At 40.8% G+C, this 25,592-nt stretch overlaps 1 protein-coding gene across 1 annotated transcript in view; it reads left to right on the top strand.

Moving 5' to 3' along the window:
- PCDH11X (protocadherin 11 X-linked) overlaps nt 1–25,592 on the top strand; it is a 416,133-nt gene that overhangs the window by 189,894 nt on the left and 200,647 nt on the right. Inside the window, exon 5 of the mRNA XM_041485190.1 lies at nt 158–229. Coding sequence (XP_041341124.1) covers nt 158–229 — 72 coding nt within the window. The remainder of the gene's footprint in view (nt 1–157; nt 230–25,592) is intronic.

Raw genomic sequence — 25,592 nt, 5'->3', positions numbered from 1 at the left:
GGGTAAAAAAAAAAAAAAGTTACAGCCTACTCCAAATATGTGCAGTGATACATTGATACATTATTGTATGGAACTTGTACCTGACTGTTTTATTCCCTCAAGGGAAACTAATGCTGACTGAACATTTCACTGACACATCTTTTTTCTTTCCCAAAAGCACACAAAAGAAGTGGGCAGGCCACAAACTCCTTTGAAAGAAACCACCTTGGAGCCCTGGACTCAGCCACAGGTAGGCTGGAACAACTTTTCTGATCACTTCTTTTCTGTAGTGGTGGTTTCTGTAAGTATTTGTGGAAATAATTTGCAAAAAAATTGTTGCAACAAGCTGCTCTGTGGTTATTTGACATTCTCTGTCGCATGTCAGAATGATTTGTTGTGGTTTTTGGCTGCTCAGACTATTGGTGGTCCCCTTTCAGTTAAGTTTATTTTAAGGGAGAAATGCCAGCACTGTCTTGCATTCAACTTGTGCTTAAAAAAATTTTGCAGGACTTGACAAAACTAATCTACTTTGATGGTTTTATTGGTGTGTCAATAAACTGTGAGCATCTGGTGTAGAAATGAATTGGTGAATGTTTGTTATTTTGGGAGGGAGGTTTGAGACATTAACCTTTTGTTTCCTGAGGACTTAAACCACGAATGAAGCAATAATTAATCATGCAAAAAGCAATAAAGAAACATGGATATTAATATGTAATCTTTCTTAACACAGAATGGGCTTGAATATTTTGGCCTTTGCAATTACTTGAAAAAATTGTCTGTTATAAATGTTTTATGTGGAGGATTTCAGAGCCATTTTTGCTGTTTATTCCCTGTGTATCAGCGTGTTGCACATGGAGTATGTGGCTTCAGAGGTGATGTGAGGGAACGAAAGAAGCAGTGAAATGTGAAATCCTGGAAGTTAGGCTTGTTCCAGAGGCCTCTACTCCCAAAGCTTGTGGCAAACACAGTGCAGGAATTGAGAAGCAGAAATGAACAAGCCCTCAGAGCTCTGTCCATGCCTGAGTGCGTTTCCCTTTAGCAGGTGCGATGCTGGCTGGGCAGGCTTCCACGGGCCAGTCTATACAGCTGGCTCAAATATAGAAACTCAGCTGAGAAACCCTTCCCTGCAGTCCCAGACACGAGCTGTTTGTTTGTGCACGCAGAGAGGAGATATCTGGCCGTGAATCTGCAAGCCGTGCGTTGTAGGGCAGTCCCTCAGCTGCTGCCCTCCAAATCTCAGATTTCCCCTTTCCCAATGAAGGCTCCAGCGCAGCCAGTGCTGCTCCCAGCCCCTGCCTGGCCAAACCTCCCAAACCCTCCATGCAGGCAGCTGCTAATCACAGCAGTTAAACCTCATCGATCTGAGTCTGCAATCAATAATGTTTATGTGGGGGCTTGCTGTGCCCCTCAGCTAGCAGCAGAAGTTAACCCTTCGTGTGCAGGAACAGCCTGCAGGGAAGTGTCTGGTTCTGTCCCTGTGCAGCACTGATGGGCTCCTCCTGTTCCTCCCTTCAGCATTTCCTCACCAGGAGCCCGGAGTTGGGGCTGGGTTTGGGTTCTTTGAGAGGGTTTTGGCTTCTGAGTTGAGAGAGGAGCTGTTGAAGCAGCTTGATCCTGTGATTGTCCTTTTGCGGGGCACTGGTGCGTGAAAGTGGGTGAAAGATCGGAGTTTGGGCTGGGTTTGGGTTCTTCGAGAGGATTTTGTCTTCTGAGTTGAGAGAGGAGTGTTGAAGCAGCTTGATCCTGTGATTGTCCTTTTGCGGGGCACTGGTGCGTGAAAGTGGGTGAAAGAGGTGAATTTTGCAGCCACTTTTCCTTGGTAGTTTGTGTGACTTGTTGCCAGCAGTCCTGCCAAGGAAATATTCTGTTGCACTGTCCCAGTGTTGATGGGAATCCTTGCTCTTGCTGGCACAACAACAGACCATCACCATGTTGTTTGATTGCTATTGAAATCTGCATTTGCCACAGCTTTAATTAATAACCACCAAGATGAGAATTCATAAAATATTTCTGTCATTCCTATTTATTTTTTATTTTAAAAAATAGTCTCTTTTCCAAAGCAAATACAAAGAAGCTAAAAGCATATATGCTTTTTTATTTCTTGGAGAGAAGAAATGTAATCAACAAAATCAAAAACTGCTGGAACCATTATTGCAGTAGAAAATTAAATTAGTTGATAATTCTTTCATGGATGTAATTCTGGCCACTGCAAATCCCTCCTTAGGTATTTTGTATAAAGTGAGTAAAAATTCATGGCATGGATAAAAGCTTTGTCTATTTTATGAGCAACAGGCAAATGATCCAAATGGTGCTCATAAAGCAAATGGTTCCCAACTCCAAAAGGAGGAGAAATGTATTTAAAAGCTGCTGGAATGAACCACGAGCAAAGCCAATTCCTCTGTACAAAAAGGTGTTACTTCCATGAGAGTTTTTTTTTGAGTCCCCCAAACCACACACAAGGGAGAGGCTCGCTACTTGTGCCTACTTAATAATAAAAATAAAAAAAATCATTTAGTGTGTTTGGGCTGCTGTGGGGTGAGTTCTGCCAGCAGGGAGAGAATGGAGCAGCCCAGAGCAGGGTTTATGTGCAGGGCCAAAGGGCAGTGAGGCAGAAAGAACCACATCTGGCCCCTGCTAGCAGCAGGGGAGAAGCTGGTACCCATTAGCAGCAGGGCAATTTCACCCAGAGGTTACAGGCTGGGGAAGCAAGGATTTGGGATTTGTGCTGCCATGGCTCCTACTTGCCTCATTTGCTCAAGGTTGGATCTTGGAAGCAGCCAGGTTTTGCTGGGAATTTTGAAATAGCTCTGCAATTAGACAAGAAAAGAGCTGTAGCGCTTTGTCAGGCTCATTTCTCCTTCTGTGTGGCGGGGTTTTTGTTCTTGCTTTTACAGTTGTGCTTTTTAGGGGTTTTGGCTGTGGTTGATGAAGTTCACAGAGCAGTATGACATTGGCATTGTGGGAATTCTTTTTTCATGGCCGTGCCTTTTAACTTGTAGTTTTCTGCATCTTTTTTCTGTGAACTCAGTGAATGGAAACTGATGTTACTGCCTGGAAAATAAAGTACGAGAGACTGGTTCCGATAAATTTGGGACAAGACCTTTGCAGATAAGGAACATGTGTGGGAGTAGTTGCCCAAATAGACTTGTCATTGGTTTACAAGCTTTATTTAAATGCTAAATACCATGTATTCCTGTGGTTGTGTTTTTTGCTGCTTTGCCTGATTAAACATTTAGCTGATAAACCCTGTCAAGGCTGTTCAGAGCTACTGCAGTTAAGATTATGTATTTATAGCCTCTAAATTTACAGTCCATTATAAACAGGACAATTTACAATCAAGGTAATCTGTGATTGTTTAAATTTCTGAGGTTGCTGGTGCTGAAATTTGTGTGGCAGTGACATGAAATAATATCGGTCACCATGGCTCTGAATCAGAAACAAATTGTTTATTCCAGACTTTGGCAAGGTGGGGTTGTTCTCAGGAAACAACTGACAGGATGAGAGGAAATGCCTAAAGGTTTGCCAAGGTTTAGGTGAGATGGCAAGAAAGAAAAACTTCACTGAAAGCACTGGAATTAGGCAGCCCAGGAGATGGTGGGATCACTGTGTCTTCTCCAACCCTAAAACCTCTAGGATTCTGTCATTACTGGGAAGATGAATCTAGAAAGAGACAACAGGGATTTTCTTATTGAAAAGAAACAATGCTTCAGTTTAAACTGCAGTAGTGGCAAATGGTGAGGTTTGCCAGCATGACAGGTACAACAAAACTCCCACTCTTCTGTTGCAGAATATCTATGATTTAATTTCTTTTTGGTGACTCCTACATCACTGTCTATTCCATGTCTCTCTGAAATACTTCAGACTAGTGTTTCTTAGAGGGGTAAAATGCAAGAAGGTGATGATAGTGCTGTAGCTTTTTATTTGTTTATTAATTGTAAGAACTCCAAGTGCTTTTAGTCACTGAAGATAATGGCTAAAAAGCCAGGATACAGCTGCATTAATCTTCCTGGCCCAAATGTAGCATAATTACTTTAATGAACATGTTAATTTATCCCCTCTCCTCGTGCTCTTCCTCCTTCAGTGTTCACTGTCAGTGGAACCTGAGACATTGATGACCCTCAGAGTTCTCTGGGAGGGGTGAGTGTCTGAGGATGACGATTTCAAATAAATGAGGCGTGTTCAGATAAACCACATTTCACACCAACAAGGCTTTGTTACCACCTGCTGTAAAGGTGGGGCATTCCACAGCATTGGACACTACAAGCAGGGGCAGTGAGATCCAGCCAAATACAGCCATTTGTGTCTCAAAAAGAGGATTCTTCTAAATCTATAGTTTTATTTTGTTCTTATTTTTTTATGCACTTTATTTGTGTGCAGAGCACAGTCCATTTTCATTTATTTATTTTTTTTTAGTAAAATTGCTTTTTCTGGAAAAGCAAAACCACTCACTCAAATCTAATTACACATGATAGAGTGTAGGAGTTTGGGTTTTTTTTTTCCCCTCAATTTCAAAGAATCACTTTATAATCTTAGAACAGTGGATACAACATCACTAATCCAATATTTTAGCAGTAAATACATTTGATGATGGGAATTGCTACACTAATCTTATATCCCTCCACAGTATAGTTAAGAAATCCACAGGGGGTTTTACTAATCAGTTTTTGTAAAGTAAATCAAGTCATGCAATTCTTGTTCCCTCCAAATGCCCAGCAATGCAGGCACAGCCATGTGCAGCACTTCTTGTTCTTTTCATTGGTTTTGAGCCCTCATCTGCAGCCAGGCTTTCCCCCGAGCATTTCTGGACAGAAAAGTCTCCAAGCACCCTCTGACAGAGATGTCTTATTAGGAGAGCTGGCAATTCACCTTGTTCCCCTCAGCTCCTGCTCACAGGCAAAAAGCTGCCAATAATAAATCTAATCCAACCACATTTGCTACTCTGCTTCTGATAAATATGCTTGAGGGTACTTATTTAGGCACTCACTTTATTGACAAGTGAGATACATTGCAATATGGCCTGTGGTTTGATGTTGGCTTTAAAAATATTCAAAATTAAAATAGGTTGTTTGTTATTTTTTCTTTAAATTTTGAAAAGTGTTTTGAATTAAGAATAAGTATTAGCAACTGTGGTTAAATATTTGAAGAGAAGCAATTAATATGAATTCTGTGCATATTTTGTTCCCACAGTTCATGGGTATTGAATTATTGTTCATGGACTCCTGGTGTGCTGTTTGCTTAGGTCACAGCTTGAGCCTTTAGGACTGAAAACCAGTCAAAGTCAGACTGAAAACCAAGCTTTTTCCTGGTTTGGTGTCTTCAATAGAAACCAGCCACCTAAACAGATTTATACAGTCTATTCACACCCAGATTATATTCAGTATTTAGAATCTGTGTGCTTGAAATATTCCCATTTTATTTGGTGCCTTAGTAAATTCAAATATTCCTTGAATATATTTCTTATGTAATGGAGCTTCAATTGCAATCCTGAGTGCTAACACACAAAAAACAAAACAAAAAAACCCAACAAAACAAAAAAAGACCCCAAAAAACTTGGTAAAATTAAAAAAAAAACAAAACAAAAAAACCCAAAAAACTTGGCAAAATTAAAAAAAAAAACAACAAACAAACAAGAAAAACACAAAACAACAAAACAGTAATAGAAGACCAGATCAGAGCAGAAGGTGTGAGGATTCTAAATGAAATTAGAATTGCCTATATAAATTTCTGAACTGTTTTTGAGCACTCCAATCTTAAAACCTGATACTTGATCTTTTTGAATTGAGGCCACCCAAGCCTGAAGCCAAGTGGAAGCAGACAGTTGTCGTGGTGTGATTTGAGTATCTGCAGGAATGAAAAAACATTTTATTGAGAAACTGAAAAGAAAACACACTAATTATCCCTGACATCATGAACAAATAATGTATCCAGAAATCAGGGCACAGTTCTGGAAGGTGACTCTGAAAAGGCAGTTTATGGAGTGGAAAGGGGCATTAACAATCTCTTGTCTATTGATAGTTTCCCCTGGTTCCAGTTAATGTGGAATAGAACACCACCAACTTGCCACATATAAACCAGTATATCAGCCTGTAGTAGGCCACTGGGAGTATTCAACTGTAAAATAAAAAAGGTAATTACAAGATGTTTGCAAATAAAATCTTAATTCTAATTAAACCAAGACTTACTCCGCAGCGGAGCAGGGTTGCTGAGGTTACCTGGCCAACAGGAAGAACTGTGTTTGTACTAACCTAGCAGGATTTCAGACAGACTTCAGTATCTATAAAAGATTTTTTCAAGATCCTGTTTTGCCATAGTGCGTGGCAGTGGAGGTTAGTCTCTATGTAACTGAAAAGTGACTCAGAGAAAATAAGGACAAAAAGAAGCAGGCTCTCAGAGCTGTGAGCACTGAATTTGCTATTGATTTCAGCAGGGGAGACTATTACAAAAGCAGAATATAATTCCCATTTCATTTAAGTTTAGCTGTCTGTTTTCCAGACCGGCTCGTGATTCCATGATAAAAAACCTCTCAATTTGAGCCAATACAGAGTTCTCTCATGAGTTAATTAAAAGCAGGGAGTCCTCCCCAGAGAGTTTCCATGCAGCTCAGTCCAGCTGGGTCTGGGGCTGGATCTTTGTGCTCAGCCCTGTCACGCTGCTCCCTGTGCTCCCACAGCCCAAACATCCAAACTGCTCAAGGGGAAATTAGCCTACAGCAAAGGCTTCAGGTCCTCCTTGCAACATTTAAATAGTTTCTGAGTCATTTGCCTTGTAGAATATCTTTTCCTTTTTGTCCGCCGTGGCAGCGATGTTGTCTGCCTAATTCCTTTGGCTCACACTGTTAAATCTTTTCCTTCCTCTTGCTTCTGACATGTCAGTGTTGCTGTTACAGGCTCAAACAGAGGTGCAAAGAGGAAAGGATTGGTAGGAGGAGCAGGGAGCTCAGCTGCAGAGCATCACCTGGACCCCCAGCCCAGTGTAAGCAGGGTAACCCCAATGCAAACAGGAAACCCCAAAAAGCTGTCAGCGTGCCTCGGGCTGGGACTGCAGGGAGGGAGCTGTGCTGCTCACACAGCCGGGGCATTCATCCTCCTTTTTTCACACTGAGTTGGAGGAGATGGGCACTCAGCAGTGAAACTGTGTTCAAAAAGGGCAGGTAGGCAGCTACTCCTGCATCTTTGGAGATGCACGAAGCCCTGCCAGTGTCTGAGTAAATCACACAGGCCTGCTTTCAGAAGATGCAGATGAGATCTGTGAGGTGCTCAGTTATCCATGGGGATGCTCAGAATGGTTTTTCCTTTTCCTTCACCCCCTTTTGGCGAGGGAGCAGAGACATCCCTGTTATTTAGGAGGAAGCTCCAAGCATCAAAACCATTAAATGCCATTGGACTGTAACTTACTTGCTGTGTGCCGTGCTCAACGTGCATAAATCTTCAAATTGGAAACACAAAGGAGCAGTGATTGATTGAGGTGTCCCTTTTCCAGTGTCCACCTGGCTGTCCCTGGCAGTTAGCTGCAAGGGGAGGCAGGAGCTGTGCTCAGGAACAGATCCATCCTCTTCACTGCTCCACCAGAGCAGGGATTTATGCATCTGGGAGGGAGAAGAACAACATGAAAAGCCCTTGGAAACCATGAACATAATGAAACCTCTCTGGTTTGCCCTTAATCTTAAAAATGGTATTGGCTTCCATGCAGATCTTTGTATGGAGAGTGTTTGAGGGAAAGCTTTTGGAAATTTTGGGGTTTTAACTCTTAGTTGATCTCCTGATGTTTTCTTTCCCACACTGTTTTTAGAAAATGTGTAACCATCTTTTCCTGGTGGTGGTGTTTTTTGTTTGGTTGGCTTTTTTTTAAGTGTAAACCTTTCCAGTGTTTAGTAAGAACATTATATCTTAATTCCTGATGAATTAGTGCCACAAATGTTTGTTCTGGACAGCAAACAGAGCCATAAAGTCTTGTCCCAGGCAATGGCAGAAGGAGGCACAAAGTGCACTGTGATGTTTTCACCTGCAGAGGTTCACTCCAGTTGTGATTGTGTAGCACTGAATATTTTACTGTTGCTCACAAAGGATGGAGGCTGAAACCCAGTGTCGGGGGACAAATTATTCATAAGTGCCATTAAGGCTCCCAATGCACACCCAAACTCTCTCTCACACATCTTCGGTGTCGTAAAGAGATTTTCCCTGAATTTTGTTAACTGAAATGTGGGATTTCACCAGTCCATTAAGTTATATGATTATTGTTTTTTTGTCTGTAGTGGAGATGGTGGCTCTGGGTTGCCAGGTCGCTCACCCTCTGAGGCAACTCCTCATCTGCAAAATCAGTTGTTTTTCTTGAAGGATATTTTATGGTCTGATTAATTTTTTGGCTGAGAATCGTTGCATATAAAGCAGATATGCTCCAACTTGGTGCCCCAGTGCCTATAAGATAATGGGTATTTTGGACTCAGTCAATCCCAAATGAGATTAACACCACTGCTCTCTCCATCTGCCTTTGAGAAAGAATCCAATAACTAGTGAGGGGAGATTATCAGAGTCAGCATTTGCAGTGGGTTTAGCTCCTGCAAGGAGACAGGGACCCTCTCAGAGGGTGCAGGTGCTGCTGTGCCACTCAGGGCGCCTGTGTTGAGTCCTTTTAGTTTAGTATTGCCCTTTAAAATGGGTATTTCTCACTCCTCAGGCCATGCCTCATGAGTTCACTAGGCAGCAGAGCTGCATGGGGCTTCTTGCTAGAATTTTATTGGTTTTCTTCACCTAGAAGGGATTTCAAAACAGAGAAATAGTGAAGAATAAATTGTGCTGTGGGGACTTTTCCTGCTCTGACAGCTGTTGATTGCAGATTGAGAGATGCTTAGCTGGGAATGTCAGAATCCAGCCTGGCCACAAGGTGCCCCTGCCTGTGTCCCCTGGTCTGCACCCACGTGTCTGTGAGATGTGCAAGCACACAGGTGTGCCCTCTCATAATTAGCTCAACAAATGAGATCTTCCTCCAGATCTTCTTTTTCTTCATGCTGTCCCATTGCATACTTCTGCAAAGCAGGAGCAGTTACTGATTTTCAGGCTGTGGGAGTTCCAGCCATTTCTGTCCCTCTGACTGAGCCTGCCTCTGTCACTGTGCAGCAGCACAGGTTTGTGCCACAGTTGGAGGCAAATTACAGGGAGTCTCAAAGAGATGGGGGCCTGGACTCCATTGCCACTGAAATGGTGTTTCCAGCCTCCATTCTGCCTGCTTGGAACTGAAGGACACAGTTGAACAGCAGAATCCATGTGCTAGCTCAAAATACACTGAAAAAAGATTTTTATAATAAGTATTTGTCTTTTCTTAGGAAATGAAATGTTTTTGGTTGGCAGCTAACTCTGCCTTGAAGAAGGAAGGGAGTTTTTCTGTGTGCATCATCCTTTCTGTGGATGAACTTCTTCATTTGGAGGGCTCCTTCTTCCATGCTCTTATGAATGCAAACTGGGTTTTTCTGGAATTTTACAAACTGGTTCAAATTGAGTCATTTATGAAGCTAAAGAAGGGGAAATGCCATTAGAAAAGGATGTCAGGCTCCAGGCAGTAGGTGTTGGTGCTGCAGATCAGTATCTGTAGTTTGGAAAATGATCAGCAAAGCTTTCCATTTTGACTTTGTTTTGAAATGCCTTTATGCCTTCCCAAAAACCACAATTAATTGTTGTGCACAGTGCTGTTTTTCTAACTCTAACAGACACTAGAAGTTTCCCAGACTCAGAAAAGAATTAATGTTGCAAACAGTCTGACAGTGGTTGGTGTTTGCAGTAGAATTCATCATCCCTGAAAAGATGCATATTCTACTGCTTTGTTTTGAAATCCATAAATTTTCACAGTACTTTGTAATGCCCTGAATTTCACTATATATCTGCAGTACAGATGGTGTAAACTACCAACCAAGGCAGAAATTGCACTTTGTTTTATTTGTCATGCCCTCTCTTTGTGCTGCTGCTCTCCCTCAAGATTTTATTCTAAATTCCTCTTCACTCTTCAGCAAAGACTCACATAAATACTCAGGTTGCCACCATTTGTGGAAACTTCACCTACCAGGGTGCCCACAGTCAGTCACTGCCATGGACAAGATTAGTTCTAGGTGCTTCTTTTAAGTGAAAGGTTTTCAGGGCAATGTCTTAATCTGAAGTGCTATTACCAGATTAATTACTTATTACCAAAGTATTTTGCACTGTGGGGACATTTTTAGTACTGGTTTGTTTATCTGGTAATATTTCATACTTATATTTTACTCTCTGAATTCCTATAGTTCTTTCCCTATGCGAAAACCTGATTTTTACAGTGATCCTCTGCCATGTACATGTTAAAATTTTCTCCTTCTCAAGTTTTATTTTAAGGATCATTTCACAGAATCAGTTAGGTTGGAGAAGATGTCTGTGCTCAGCAAGTCCAAGATCCATGAAATCTTTGCCATCCACAGTGGATTCTGATGTTTTTTCTGTGCAGATTTGGTTTCCCTGTTGAGCAGGAATCAGTTAGGTTGGAGAAGATCTCTGTCCAAGATCCATGAAATCTTTGCCATCCACAGTGGATTCTGATGTTTTTTCTGTGCAGATTTGGTTTCCCTGTTGAGCAGCCTGCCCGGGAGGGGGGCATGAGGCACTCAGGTCTCAGTGAGAACAAGGCTCTTGGCTCTTTTCAATTCCAATTGTTTTTTCTTTCACTGCTTTCATACATGTGCCTAACACACAGATCTCTGTCTAGATAGGTAAAAGTGAGGATGCTTTGTAATCTGTTTCATTCTTTCTATTTCAGGACTTGCAAGTGTTGTGACTTGGAAACATCTGAACTTTTTTAGTTTTTTGGTTTTTTTTTTTTTGTGAAGCAGTGAGAAAGGGAAGAGCTTTCTGCCTTTCTCTTTTCAGAGCACAGCTAAAACGCTCAGCTTCTGGGCTTGGCACTTTTACAGCAACTTGATAAAATAAAAATAATCGTGCCATCACTATTTTATCTTCCTCCTTTCAGATGTTCTTCCTTCAGAATTGCTTCTTCCTTTCATATTTGTGGCACTGTGCTCAGCAGCGTGGCAGGCTGTTCACAAGCTCTGCCAAGCTGAGGATTTGAGAGAAAGTAAACAACTCAGTTGGAAACAAGGATAGCAAGAGTTGTGGAGACTCTAAGAAGCAGAGATATGCTGCTGTATTATACAAGAGTTCACTTAATGGAAAAATGCTGTTTTTCCCTTCGAGGGAATGAATCTCTCTTAGTGGCCATTGTGAAATAAGCCAGCCGTGCCCAGCACTCTGTGCAGGCAACTTCTCTGTCAAGTGCTTTTGTAGCACTCATCCTGATTGAGGGGGAAAAAAAGGATTTTTGGCCTTCAGTTAGAAGATAAAACAATGTTTATATAGAATAAAGGCATGTGCTAGAACCACCTAGAGGGAGCTGATAAAGGAGCTGGGAAATTCCCAAGGGAGCTGCAAGATGGGCAGTAATTGAAGGAATCTTTTCCTTCATGTAAAAAAGTTTTTCCTCATATATTCCTCAAATATTAGTTTACTTGCAAGTGGTATTTATTTCATCGACTAAAATCCATTAGCAATGCTTTACTCTGGCAGATTTTAGTTTTTGCAAACAGGAGTGATTTAACTCAGCAGCTTCTCAAGTCATTTGTGTATCACTCCTACCCTCACCAAACAGCAGTGAGATGAAAGACACTTCTTAATTATCTTTCTAGAGAGGAGGTGGGGCTTAACTATTAAGAAACATCTTAAAACCATTGTCTAGTGCAGGAATAAAGATTGCTGTTGGAGGATTTCCCTCCTCCTGCCTCTTCTGTGCTGTTCCTATGCAGGCTCTAACTCTCTGTTCCATGTCTCCACAGTCTGAGAGACATGAAGCTGAGACTGGACCACAGAATTATTACTTTTTATTTTTTAAGATCATCCTCAGGTTTGTGAGGCCTGAGACATCTATATTAGTTTAAAGGACTGCAGGTAACTCATGCTGTATGTTTTGCTGAATTAATTCAGCCCTTTTGGAAGCATACTTTTGTTCTTCAGGGATAGGTTTTCACTGAAAAACCTCAACAGACATTCCTACCATTTCTTCCAGTGGTATCTCATTGCTTTAGAAACCTCAGGCTGTGTCTGACACTGTACATTTAACATAGTGCACATCACTGGCACTCAGATATCAGAATTATTGGACAGCATGGCTTAAACAGGGAGCTGTTAAACTTTTTGGAGAGCAAAATTCCCGTTCCAGTTTTGTATTGTCTTGAGAGATGATATTTTTAAATGGGGTGAGGCAGGTATATCTTAAATGTGTTTTAATAACTACCAAAACACTTACATGGGTTCTCACTCATTGATCTTCCTTCTCCAAATTAACCAAACTCCCTTGGAAGGGAAGGTGGCAGCCAGGATGGGAAGGAGGGAGTGCAGAATGAAGAGCACAGAAGAGCTTTTTTTGTGATGCTGTAGCAGAAACCTGTGTTGGTACATGGGAACACACAGAACAAAGAATGCAGCAGAAGACCAAACAAAAAGGGCTGCAGAAAATAAATGCTTCTGATTAGTCTGTTTATCCATGATAGATGCCTTGTCAACCTGCTGCACCTAAAAGCTAAATACATGGGTTGGAGAGGGGAAAAAAAAGCCAATTGAAGAAAATCAATCATTGGGGTGTAGGCTATTAAATGTTGACAAGTTGTAAAGGCTGGTTATACTGCTCTAAAACTTTGGGGGATAGCAAAACACCTTTGAGTAAACTTAGACTCTTTAAATCAAAAATGAAAGTTCGTTGTTTTTCTTCATGGCATGATATGTCAGGGGCCAGTATTCTCAGAGACTCTTACACAGTGTGAAATTACTGGTTTACTCAGTTCTTTATATTTCTGACCTTGAGATCTGGATCATTATAGTCGATGCCTCTGACAGAACTGCAGAGCTCAGAATGGGTTGAGGTTCTGTAACAATAAAAATCTGATTTTTTTTTTTTTTTTTAGTTAAATAACGAGCAATGATATTAAGGCAAAGTGGAAGTCAGGTAACTGATTAATTTCATTCTGTAGGGAACTATGCACAGAAAGGCCACACAACTTCTCTATTTTTTTTTTTCTTCTTCAGCCAAAGAATTTGCCACACAATTGCATGAAAATGTACACTGAAGTCCTAAGGAGACAATGCTTCAGACTCCTTGGAATTGCTTTCTTGAAACAACAAAGCTTCCATTGATTTCTACTTCCCCAATATGTTTTAGACTGTAAGGTTTAAATTGTTTAAATTTCTATAGAAAAGAGGGAGAACACTCGGGTTGTGTTAACAGCGTGCAGACCCAGGGCTCCAATGGCCTGTTCCCTTGTTATTGATCCGCCTGGGTTATTTGGTGCTTCTGCCTCTTCCAAGGGCTGAGGACTGGTGATCAGCATGTGCTGAGTGAGTGGAAAGGAGCTGGTGACCAAATTTAACTGTGGCAGCCCCGTGTCCATGCCTAGGAAATGCACTTACACCAGCCAGTGTTGGAATAAACCCAGGGGTGCTGGTGGTGAGCAGGGTCATCACTCAAAGGCTTCACTCACTGGATCTACCAGGGAGAAACAGGAAAACAAAAGGAAAAAAGTCCTGGTGTGTCTCACCCTGGCTGCTGGTGAGTTTTTCAAAAAGATGCTTTAATCTCCCTTGCAGTTTGTGTGCTCTGAGCTGCAGTGCTGGGGTGCCGTGGCCCACAGGAGCCTTTGGCACTCGCTCTGGGGGCAGGAATGAGCTGAGCAGAGCAGCAGCTCTGGGGTCCCCAGGGGAACCTGCTCTGCGTCCCTTCCAAGGCTGCTCTGATCCTCGGCTCAGCTTTTACAAGGCAAGGGCAGGGGGGTGTAAAAAGTACTTGCTGAAATCATTACTGCAGTATTCTTAAAGTCCTTCTGGCTGGGTCTTTGCCTCAGAGTTAGCCACAGTTTCCTGACACAAAGAAGAAATTGCCTATGAATAAAAGCCTGCTGGAAACGATCAATCTTCCATAGCAGCAGTGAGCTGCTGGAACAGAGAGCAAAAAGTTATATTTGTGTTGTATGGCCTATTAGTGACTCCTAGGCATGGCTGCAGAGGAGCCAAAGCTCCTCTGTGCACTGGAAGGAGCTAAATATAAAACTGCTAATTAAGCCCAGGCAAAATTAATTTTATGGCATGTTTCCTACAGGTAACATGCCATGGCCGTGGCAAATTTTATGGAGAAATTAAAGCCAGATGAAGAAATGGCACTGCTGTTGTGCATCTGGTTTTCCTTGGAAACAAATAATGCAGAATATTCAGTGGTGACCTTACCTGGGTGAGGCAGAAGGAATTTTTCAAATGGTAATTGTGGTTGTAAGGGTTTTCCAATTTAATTGTAGTTGCTGGTGAAGTTAGCAAGGAGGTGCAGAAATGCACCTTTTTTTTACCTGCCAGAGCCCATTCATTTCAGATCTTGTTAGTTAAGCTGCAGTTCAAAAGGCAGCTTCAAAGCACCAGGAGAGCAGCCCATGGCAGCAGGGCTGTGCTGGGTACCAGATATCCCTCCCTGAAATGTTGCTATGTGTCACCCACAATGACTTACAATCCCTGCATATTGAATAGAGCTTTAAAATTATTCTAAAACAAAGAATTTCTAAGCTTGTAATTGGATTTTGTGTTTGTTTGTTTTTCTTCTGCTAGTTGCCTACTTGATGAAATTTTGTTTTCTTATACTAATTGTTGTTCAAGAAACCCAGATTAGATTTTCTTCTTATGACGACTTTGGAGATGCAAAAGAGTAAGGAAACTCAAAATGTTTGAGGCAGGCAAAGACAACTGGAACTCTAGAAATTCCTTAAATCTGTCCACAATTATTAGTCTACATTCTTTAAATTCAGGGAACTGGAAAAGTTTAAGGACTTGTTTCACTGGTAAAATCTTTACTTTAAAATAGATCCTTGATGTCATGCATGAGATAAATCATAGCAGGGGTTGTTTTGACACTCTGGAGTGTTGTTATATTATGCACTGGTTTCCCAAGAGATCTTAAAATTTAACAAGCAGAGGCCAGTGTGAGTAATGAAATGAGGCAGCAGTGTAGCCATTTCAATTACACTTTTATTACACAGCCATTCTTCCTACAGTGCTCTAGACTTTTTGCAATGCTTACCAGAGGATGAAGTGCTTCGTGGGAAGGAAGGGGAGCTCAGATTTTCTGACTAAGTGGGCACTGTGATTTCAACTGGCTGTGACAGCAGGGCTGGGGCTGCAGCAGTTTGGAGAGAAGGGATGCTCTGCTTAACTTGAATGGCTGAGATTGCAATTAGAATCAAAATTATAATATTGGTAATTATTAATATTGTTAGGAAGAGAGGTTTAGGTTCATCTGGTTTGTTTTGAAGGTGATGTTTCAAGTCTGTGATTACTTTTTTCCCTCGTTCTCCAGTAGGCCACTACAGCAGCTTTGATATTAATCATGTTCCTTCTCTTTTTGCACTTCTTATCTCATAGTTATCTGCTTGTACCATGAACTATTCCTGGCTGTTTATTTCTAATATAGGCTATCATCTAGAAAGGCTATTAACTTTTTTGAGGAGTTCTAATGTAACTAGTACTTTAGATTGTGAACATAAGTTCTCTTTTCATGCCCACAGACAGCAACAAGCACGTTAGATGAAATACATAGTAGAAATAGAAATACACAGCAGAAATACATAGTTAAACATCTGAACGTTTAAAGCATCTGTCTCATTTATTCCATTTTAGGGAGCAATTTGAAGGCATCATGAGGGATTCTGTTAAAATGACTTTCCATTTAGGACTGCAATAGCAGCACCAGGCACAGGAACTCCTCTTGGGTTACACAGCACATTAACCAGCTTTTGTTTCTGGAGTGAATTTATCTTGCGGCCCCTGCATGCTTTAGGGTATTACCTAAGGGTGGCATTTCACTGCCAAACCAGGGGACAGTGCAGGTGGCACCAGGGGCTCACTGGGCACCTTTGGGACAGGCCAGGGGTCACCCCTGCCACCCTCCCGTGGAGCTGCTGCAGCATCCTGGTCAGCTGGGGCTGATTTGGGTTATTAAATTCCCATCAGAACACACCAACCCTCACCCTAATGCAGTGCTGTTAGAAATCTCCCTCAATGTCTAAGATAATTGTTAATTTAGGCCACTTGTGTCTTTCTGAGATTAGCAAGAAGGGAATGTATTTTTCCTCCTTTTACCAGCAGCCCTGTTAAACCCTTTCCTGAATGGAAAACGATTACAGGTCTCAACTGACAAGCTACAATTTTTTCAATTCCTGAAATGTCGTTTATAATAACAGCAATGACTAGCACAGCACACCTACAATATCTGTGTTGTGAGGGAACTCTGATTAGGATTTCAGCTGGTACCAAGGGAGGAGCTTTTTTTGCAGAAGGAGGCACTTAGGCTGCTATTCATGTCCACAGCTACTCTGGCAAGCAGTGGGTATTCACATTTCTTCTAAAAAAATAAAAATTTGACAGTATAAGTGCAAACTGATGGAATATCATTAAATTCTTCTGATTAGAAACGGATGTGAAACATTTGCCCCATACAGAAAGTATTGCCAGGCTGTGGTGCAGTGAGAGCATATGAGGGAAAAAAATTCAATTTCAGAAAACACAAAGGAAAAAAAAAATTCCTCTATTTGCTATTTCTGCTTTGAGGGAAAGAAAAAAAAGTGCAAAAGGCTGACAGAACTAGTGTTTGAGAGCAGATCTGTATTTCTTTTCTGTTTTAGGCAGTTTTTTTTTTGTTTTCTTCTTTTTAACTAGCACATGTTGAAAACTCCTAAATGTGCTGGAATGTGTTTTGAGCTCACAGTGCAAGTGGAGTAGTTCTGGTGCAGGAGCAGCACTCTAAAATTCAGGAAGTTTAGGATCTGCATGCCCAGATGCCAGGGTCTAAAGTTCCTACAAAGCTCTCACCCTGGCTGTATCATGAGGTTGCTTTTGTGATACTGTATTTGTGGGGTGCCTGACCAAGGAAGGAATGATGAATCTGACTCCAAATTAGCATTCACACCAAAATCCTATGAAACAATCTCCAAACACATTCCAAAGCAGCAAAACACAGGAGAAGCAAATGAGATAATTATTGTTTTCCTTTTTCTCTGAGGCTTCTCAGCTTCCATATCCTGGGCAAAGGGATATTTCATAAAATATGATGGTGGCATTGTGGCACCTTCACAGCCCAAACCCAGGCACTGCAGGAAGAGCCCTGCAGGGCTCAGGAGTGGCAGTTCCTGTTCTGCTCTTTTCTGTAACTGCACAGACCTCAACAAGTGTTGGGCACTCTTATTTCCCCTTGTAGTAGCTGTGATCTGGAATTAGCCATTTATTGTGCACCCCTTTTTTTACTTTGCTTCTGAGCTTAGAAAGGAGTATTTTGTGGGACAAAATGAAGTGAATGTCTTGATGCAAAGAATTTCAATCAAAATTGCTTCTCAGCCATTTAGCCAGCCAGCCTGTTCAATTTTGGATGGATGACACACTTCTCTGCTGGTGACACTGTGGCACCTTCACAGCCCAAACCCAGGCACTGCTGGAAGAGCCCTGCAGGGCTCAGGAGTGGCAGTTCCTGTTCTGCTCTTTTCTGTAACTGCACAGACCTCAACAAGTGTTGGGCACTCTTATTTCCCCTTGTAGTAGCTGTGATCTGGAATTAGCCATTTATTGTGCACCCCTTTTTTTACTTTGCTTCTGAGCTTAGAAAGGAGTATTTTGTGGGACAAAATGAAGTGAATGTCTTGATGCAAAGAATTTCAATCAAAATTGCTTCTCAGCCATTTAGCCAGCCAGCCTGTTCAATTTTGGATGGATGACACACTTCTCTGCTTCCTTTCACTTTTTTTAATCATTCTCATAAAATACACCACTGCAGCATAAAGAATGTTCCATCTGACAATATGCATACGTATTTTCCAGGAATAAATTAGGACATTTCCCAATGCTCCAGCACATCACTGTTTAATATAGGCCAATAGATCAAAGGCAAGCACTGTAGTTTCCCTCCTGGGGCTGTTAGAGCCACTATAAACGTGACCCTTCCTAATATGTGCTGTATTATTTAGAAAGCTAGAGTTAATCTATTCAAGAAGTTATTGAATTTGGACTTCTTTCCAAGTTCATCTTTCTGCAAAAAAGGTATCTCTAGTCATCAGTGAACTTTTTGTTGCCGCCTGCACCTCCCAAAATTTGGACTTTGAACCAGCAGCCACAATAACAGAGCCCAGCAGCAACTTCATATTTCTTGTGGTGAGCCCTCCAATGGTTCAGGAAATTCTCAGTTTGTTAAGAAATCAGAGAGGAGGATATGAAGGATCAAATTTTTACATGTGGGATTAATCTCTGCAAAGTCATTCTCTTGCTCTGATGAGTAAACTATTTTAGTGGTTAGGTCTGTGGGATTTCCCTCCAATGCATGAGTACAATTGGTGTGTGTGTGTAAGAGAAACAAGGAATGCTGTGTATAATTGGAAAAGTTTGATGGGATTGTTTGCACCACTCTGAGAGACTCTTGTGTAAGGTATTTATTAAAACACTAAATACCAACAGCAAGTACAAAAATTTGGGAGCTTCCCTAGAAAGTTATTGATTAAGATGTTGCATTAGCTAAATATTAGCTAAATATTAGCTAAATATTAAATTGATTAAGATGTTGCATTAGCAGTAAAAGTCATCTCTCCACTGAATTATCAGAATCTTATTATGGCTAATTGATTAAGATGTTGCATTAACTAAATATTAGTGCAGTAAAAGTCATCTCTCCACTGAATTATCAGAATCTTATTATGGCTTTACAATCTTTCTTAGCATTTGGGTGATGCTGTACTAGTTTATGGTGGAATTACTGTTGCAAGAATTGGGGGGAAAGAAGGACAGATGATTTTATTCTGTTATGGAGATCAAAATGAAAAAAATCCAGACCAAACCAGAAAATCCTCTTTTGCTTTTAGCAGCACTCCAGGTAAAGAAAGTCAAAAGCTTCCTAGTATCCAGTAAATAGTTCTTAGATTAAGAAAGGGTGGTAAGGCTTTTTTTTTTTTTTTTTTAATTTGCAGTAAGAGAAATCTGTAACAGCCACGGTTCTCTGCTGAATCTTTAACCCAAGTTACAGCTATGTCTGTTATCTCTGGTTTCTAATTGGAAGCTGTTAATAGCCAATTTCATTATGAGTATAGTAATATTTATAAATATAATAACATTTAGTGGTTTGCAGGCAATACTGATTATTTCTGTAAATTCCTGCCGTGTCACAGCACTGCCAAGATTGATGCTCAGCCTTGGGCTCAGGCATTAACTGACCCAACCTTCTGATTGAACAGAGCAATAGAACTCCACAGCTCTCCATTCCCTCTCTGTCATGCACTGGAGATATTTATTATCCTCCCTTACACAATTTAGGGCACTTTGGCATATGCTCAGATAAATTACATCAAAGATTAGTGAGGTCTTTTATTTTCCCCCAGAGATGGAATTCAGCATTGTGCAACTTCACCGGCGTTGCTGCCCCCACCCAGCTCCTGTTTAAAACTCACAGGATGTCAGTTGAGGAATGTTTGCTTAAATCAGCACTAAAAAAAGCACCTGCAATCAGAGTTTCAGACATATTCAAGAGTGGCTGATCACAGAAATCACTTCTTTCTGCCAGTAAACACGGTGAAGTGGCTGCATGCTTTGGTTGTTAATGCATTCAGGGCTGTGTGGCAGATTTGCTGTTTCTGCCTTTCCTAGGCATGGTCTCACAAGTGTTTTGTGATTTAATGAAACCTCAAGGAGCTGAAGTAAAGCATCAAGTTCAGTATAAACAAATCATTTATTACATAAACAAATGAGATCGAAATTACAGTGATTTTTCAGCTGATACAGATCAGTACAAGGTAAATAGTCATTTACTTTACACCGTGTAGCTGCAAGAACACAAATGCATTGAGGTGTTGAGGAGCAGAGGCTGCAGGTGGGGGATGATGGAGACTTGTCCCTTCCTCTGCCCACTTTCTGCCTGAGGACACAGCTCTGTGGCCCCAAGGAAATCCTTCTTCTCTTGCAGTCTCTCATGGGGGTGATGGCTGTGGAGCCCTTAAATTTTTCAAGAGCTGCTCAAGCCAAATGAGACAAAAGAACCTCAGACTTTTTCTTCACTTGCATTTAATTTCCTTCCCTTGCGTAGTTTTTTGATCTGTGAAAAAAATAATTATTCTTTGAGAAAATCTGATCAGTTGAGAAGGAAAAAGAAAAAAAAAAAAAATCTTGTTTCTGACCTTTCCTGACATTAATGCTGCAGGGCTAAAGCAGCTCTAACTCAACTCTTGGGTTATGTTTTTTTTTGGTTTTTTTTTTTCTTTTTAAACTGGATATTTTATAGACAAAAGAATTACTCAATTCCTGTGAATCTGGAACTCTGTTGGCCACTTTGAGTTGTCTTTGGGAAATAATCAGGCTTGGAAAATAGGTACAGATGTCAGAGGACAGGTCCAGTGGCCCAAGACTGTCCATGCCCACAGACACAATGCAGTTATAGCATCTCTGTATCACAATTTTAAAACAAATATCCTTATAAATCAGAAGAGAATCCTGTTATTGGGGTTGATTGTTCCATTTACTGTCAGGGATGCTAAAAACTGTTTCTTCCACCTTGGTGGCCAACAAGTTGTGTCTGCAGTGCTGGATCAGGGGTAGCTGTTATCAGGCAGAAAATGATTCCTGTTAGCCAGCTTAACCTTCACTTGAACTGTCAGCACTGTTAAGTTGTTGGTAATGACACTCATTTGCTCCAGCTTGGTGGAGAAAATATTTTCCTGACCCAAATAGAGCTCTCCCTTCTGTCTGTAACACAATGCCTGTAAAATATTTTCCTTTTCTCATGCTTTGCCTCTAATGATTAATAGTAAACCTAGTGGTGAATGTGAGCGAAAGTGTGGCAATTATAATTTCATTAATCACCTAATAATTGGGGTCCAGGGCTCAACTGTGACTTTAGCTTCTCCATCCTAAGAAATTAAAGAGAAATTTCTATTAATCACCGTGTCCCAGCTGCTGACAAGGCCTGTTCTAACAATAGATCCAATCATTTTGAGATGCATCACAATTAGCGTGAGGAGGATGAAGGAGTTTGGCTGAGCCAGCCTCCAGTCCTGGGGGGCTGCAGGGGGAGCCTCTTTGTTCCACCTCTAAAATGCCTTAAAGGCAGGCTTCCCTGGGCATTTAGAAAGGTTTCAGACTTTTAATGAACTTGTGGAGCCTGCTCCAAGCCAAAAGGTTGGGCTGCAGTCAGATGTCCCTGGTGAAATGGGGTCGCGGTCCTTGGGTGGTGCCACATCTGGAACAAAAGGGGTTGGAATTAAGGGTACGGTGTGTTTATTAACTCGTGCATGGCAAAACATCTGCTTGCAATCCCCTCAGTGTGCCCGAGCTTGTTGAGAGGGTTTGAGCAGATGTGTGGTTAAGTGGTAAATGAGGAGAGAGTGCTGTGCCTGATTTTGTGGAACCAAAGAGCAGCTTTGTGCCACCATTAACAGCCCCCGTGTCCAGCTAGGCTGCAAACAGCAAATGCGTCTTCAGCTGCTGCTTCAGGCCTCCAGCTGCTGGGAGCAGTGTTGGTATAAATCTTCCAGAGGAATTCTTCCTGCTCTCTGACTCTCTTATCTGCCCTAAGTACAGAAATAAATGAAGCCACCAATGTGTGAGCAACATTCTGAAAATAAAGACTCCATGCATAGAGAAATAATGAATTTTCTAAGTTCTATCTGTGGAGATAAGGCAGAGGTATCCATGTCTGAGATACTGAAATGATGTAACTAAGGCAACTGGAATAATAATTTGGCATCAGAAGGAAGCTGGTATAAATGGGATTTCAGGGAGCTGTATACATTTTCCAGAGGTTTATTTAAGCTCTTTTCAGGAAAAGTGAAACATGTCAGAAACATAAAATATCTGTTGTGGTAAATCTCTACGAAAGTCTTTGGTTCTGAATGGAAAATTATGAGGGATCTTCTAAAAACAAATACAACATTTTAAAGATTTTCATATTAAACCTTCTAAACGACAAATTGTGTATGATTTTAGCAGTGGTTCCTTGTTGAAATATTCACATTCTTGGCCCTTGGAGAAGCCTTTCCTGTGAGTAGAAAAACTCAGCTAAGCCTTGTTCTGAAAGAAGAGTACTGAGCTGAATGGGCTAAAGTTGGGAGACAATGAAAAGTAAATGAATTTTGGACCTAAAGTTTCTTTACAGATGTGACAACTTTTGGTCTTCTTTGTTAACATTGATAGCACTTTTTCACAAAGGAAGAAATAACCCCAGCACCCACTTTTGGGATGGAAAACAATCACCTGCTTCATATGGTGCTGAATTGCCACTTTTTGTCTTTGCTAAGGCAAATGTTCTTTTCCATCTTCTGTGGTGTGGAAACAATTTTTGTCTGAATGTGTTTTGATTCAATCCCAATTTGTTAGAAATGAGCAGGCATATACTGTTTTCTCTTAGTAAGGGCTTCTATTAAGTGTGTGCTTTACAGTAGTTTAATACTCAGTAGTGAGATTATTTTTAATGCATTTATACTCCTTTTTAATTTATTTGGGTATGTAAAGAATATATAATATTGTAGAAAACTTAGACAAATCTTAAGTCATCTTGCTTTGCTGATCATATTGAAGATAAGAACATGGAAAGAAATGAGAAAAACCCATAAACCTGTTTATTTGCCCTTTTTGTACCTGTTTCCTTTCTTCTCCTAATGTAATTTTCTTCCTACTTTCTTTCACAGTCACACGGATATTTATATATTCTCTATAAAGAATAAAGCACTATGATATTACACCCTCAAATAAGGACCCTGCAGCTCCACATACGTCAAAATTACTCCAGAATTAATTTCCTTGATGAGGGATGCTGTGTATTGCAGCGAATGCAATACAATGTGTGTTTTTATTGGTGTGCATTTGAGACTGGCATTCTCAGGGCAGCCAATTTCCAGCACTCTTTGGATCATGAAAAAGACTTTTTGTGCTTTCTTCCATGAGTACTATAAATAATGAAATTTTTGTGTTTGTCCCTTCCTCGTAGGGACTGAGAGCAGCAGCAGCAGTGATGTGGCAGGAATTGCCATTTGGGATCCTGCTGGCAAATAAATATAGTGTAGCAAAAAGGTGTCATTACAATTCCTTGTTTTGCCCAGGTTGTGAAAGGCTGTGATTCATTAGCACCAAATATGCTGCAGATCATAACTGCTGCAGCCTGAAGTTGTGCAAAAGTGGAAAGGCAAGAAAAAAAAAGCATTTTAAAAAGGATGGGGAGGGGGGAGGGTTGGTGGGTAAAGGAAGTCCCTCTAGCAGCAGTTGAGGATATTCATTTTCACTTGACATTGATAAAAATGAATATGCAGTAAAAATGAATCTGCAATAAAGGGAAGTTATGTAAAAATTACTATAGAGATGAATATTAGGAATAGCCAATATTCATAAACCTTTGCACAGAATTCCTTTATGTCCTTTATGATTGTTCTTTCACTGTGTCTTCCAGTCATAAGCTCTTCAGTTTAGGAAAAAGATGTGTCATACAATTTGTGACAGGTTTATCACAAAATCAAAATGTATGTCCTTTATGATTGTTCTTCCACTGTCTCTTCCAGTCATAAGCTCTTCAGTTAAGGAAAAAAGATGTGTCATACAATTTGTGACAGGTTTATCACAAAATCAAAATCAAAAAATAGATAAGTTTTACCTTTTTTGTGAGAATATATTGCTTTAAAACACGTGCCCTAAAAAGAGTTTTGGGTATTTTAGTTTGGTTCAGTAAAGGCAATCCTTCAAGTGTGGGGGCACAATTAGGATATGAAGGTTTTCTTATGGATGATGTGAGGAATTCCTCTTCCCATTTACACCAGTCCTTCAGGTCCCTGAAACTTGTTCAGCAAAGGACAGAAGGACAATAATTATTGGTTATATGGTGGTTTTGTTTAAACAAGCAGGAGAATATGTTTTTGCCTCCCCCCATCCCACACTTGGATTAACTTTGGATTCTGGACCTTTCTCATTGTTTCAGCCTATTTAATTTGCTCTCTCAGTAAATTTTGTTGACACTTTTTACTCGCTGTAATTTAGGATTTCAAGTTCACCTTGAGCTAGGGCTGCATACCAATGGAGGAAATCTTTTAATTTTTTAGTTTCCATTTTTGGTGGAAGGTGTATTTGCAAGCAGGTCCTGTGTCCTTGTGTAACATATCAGCTCTTCAGCCTTGTGCATGCCATGTTTTATTATAAGGATTTTTAGCAAGAAATGTTTGCTTTTTTTTTTTTTTGTTTTTGTTTTGTGTTTTCTGCTGGTGCTTTGCTGTAACGTGGCAGTTGTCTCATGTTTGCTAGAGGTTTTTTGCAATATAGGTGCAATCTTTGGAGAATATATAACATTTCCAATAAAAGTAATTCTTATCTCAAGACATGGCGATGTTACAGATTGTAAATTTTGACTTTACTGCCAACCTCTGCCATCTTTTCCTTGCTGCTCTGTGCAATCCTCTGTTGAGCAAAATATTGTCATTGTTAGTCTCTAAATAGCATGGGGACATAGTTTCAGTAGTAGAAGGGTAAAAATGTGTCAGTATCTCTCTCTTACTGTGTTTGTGACTTGTTCCACTCTGCAGTGTTTTTTCTCTGTACCTAAGGTGGCATTGCCTGGTAAATGCAGCATCTTATTAGAATCTCATTAGCATTCTTTTTTAATGTCTGCTGCAATTCAAGTATCAGAGGGGAGCTCCCTTGCCCAATTAGTGTCATTGCTTACCTGAAGACTGTTACAACACAGAGAGGTTTTATTTATTTGGTCATAACTGCCGTGGCAGCTGGGAGCCCCAGACCTGTGCTAGGTGTGAGATTCTTTCCAGTACTGGAGTTTTCTCGAGTATTTTAATTGACCTTCACTTTCCCTGTGCCCATTGCAGAGGTTCCCATAAGATGAAGGTGATGGAGCCTGGGCAGCTCCTTTGCTCTCGAGATCCTTTTGCCATTCAGGTCCAGCAGGGACATCTGGGGTCAAGGGAGGCTGTGTGGGGTGGCTCTGATCCTGCCAGAGGGCACTTCCCATGGCACAGACTGGTGAGTTCTGGTTTAAAAATGACTTACCATTGATTTGATAGGTTTTCCTTTATCATTAGTGATTTTTTTAAATTTTTTTTTCTTACTGTAGAGACTGAGGAATATCAATCCATTAACTCAGTTTTTTTCCTTTATCAATTGGTGATTTTTTTAAATATTTTTTTTTCTTACTGTAGAGACTGAGGAATATCAATCCATTAACTCAGTTTTATAAAATATTAGCTTAATGTAACCAGGGAAATGAAGCTGCCCTTACCCTTCCCTTCACTGGAGACTCCATCAGGCAAAGTGCACAGGACTGGGAGGATGAAGATGAACCTTCCTCTTCCTAAGCCCATTCCCAGTGTTGTAAACACGTAGTTGAAGTGAGGGCGTTCATTAGTCCAAGGTGAATTAATTCTGAGGAGTTGCTCCCAGCACAAAGGTCCCTGCAGCCCCAGTGCCTGGCTCCCAGCTGATGGGGCACTTGTGATTTATCAGCAAATGGGGGAAACCCTACTGGTTTAAACTCTGCCTGCTGCAATTCTGCCTTGCAGCACGACCTCA

This window comes from Pyrgilauda ruficollis, unplaced genomic scaffold (genome assembly GCF_017590135.1).
Source record: "Pyrgilauda ruficollis isolate IOZ18807 unplaced genomic scaffold, ASM1759013v1 scaffold7, whole genome shotgun sequence".
Classification (NCBI taxonomy): Eukaryota; Metazoa; Chordata; class Aves; order Passeriformes; family Passeridae; genus Pyrgilauda; species Pyrgilauda ruficollis.
Note: the sequence above shows the minus strand (reverse complement) of the source record. Positions and strands in the feature narration are given on the sequence as shown.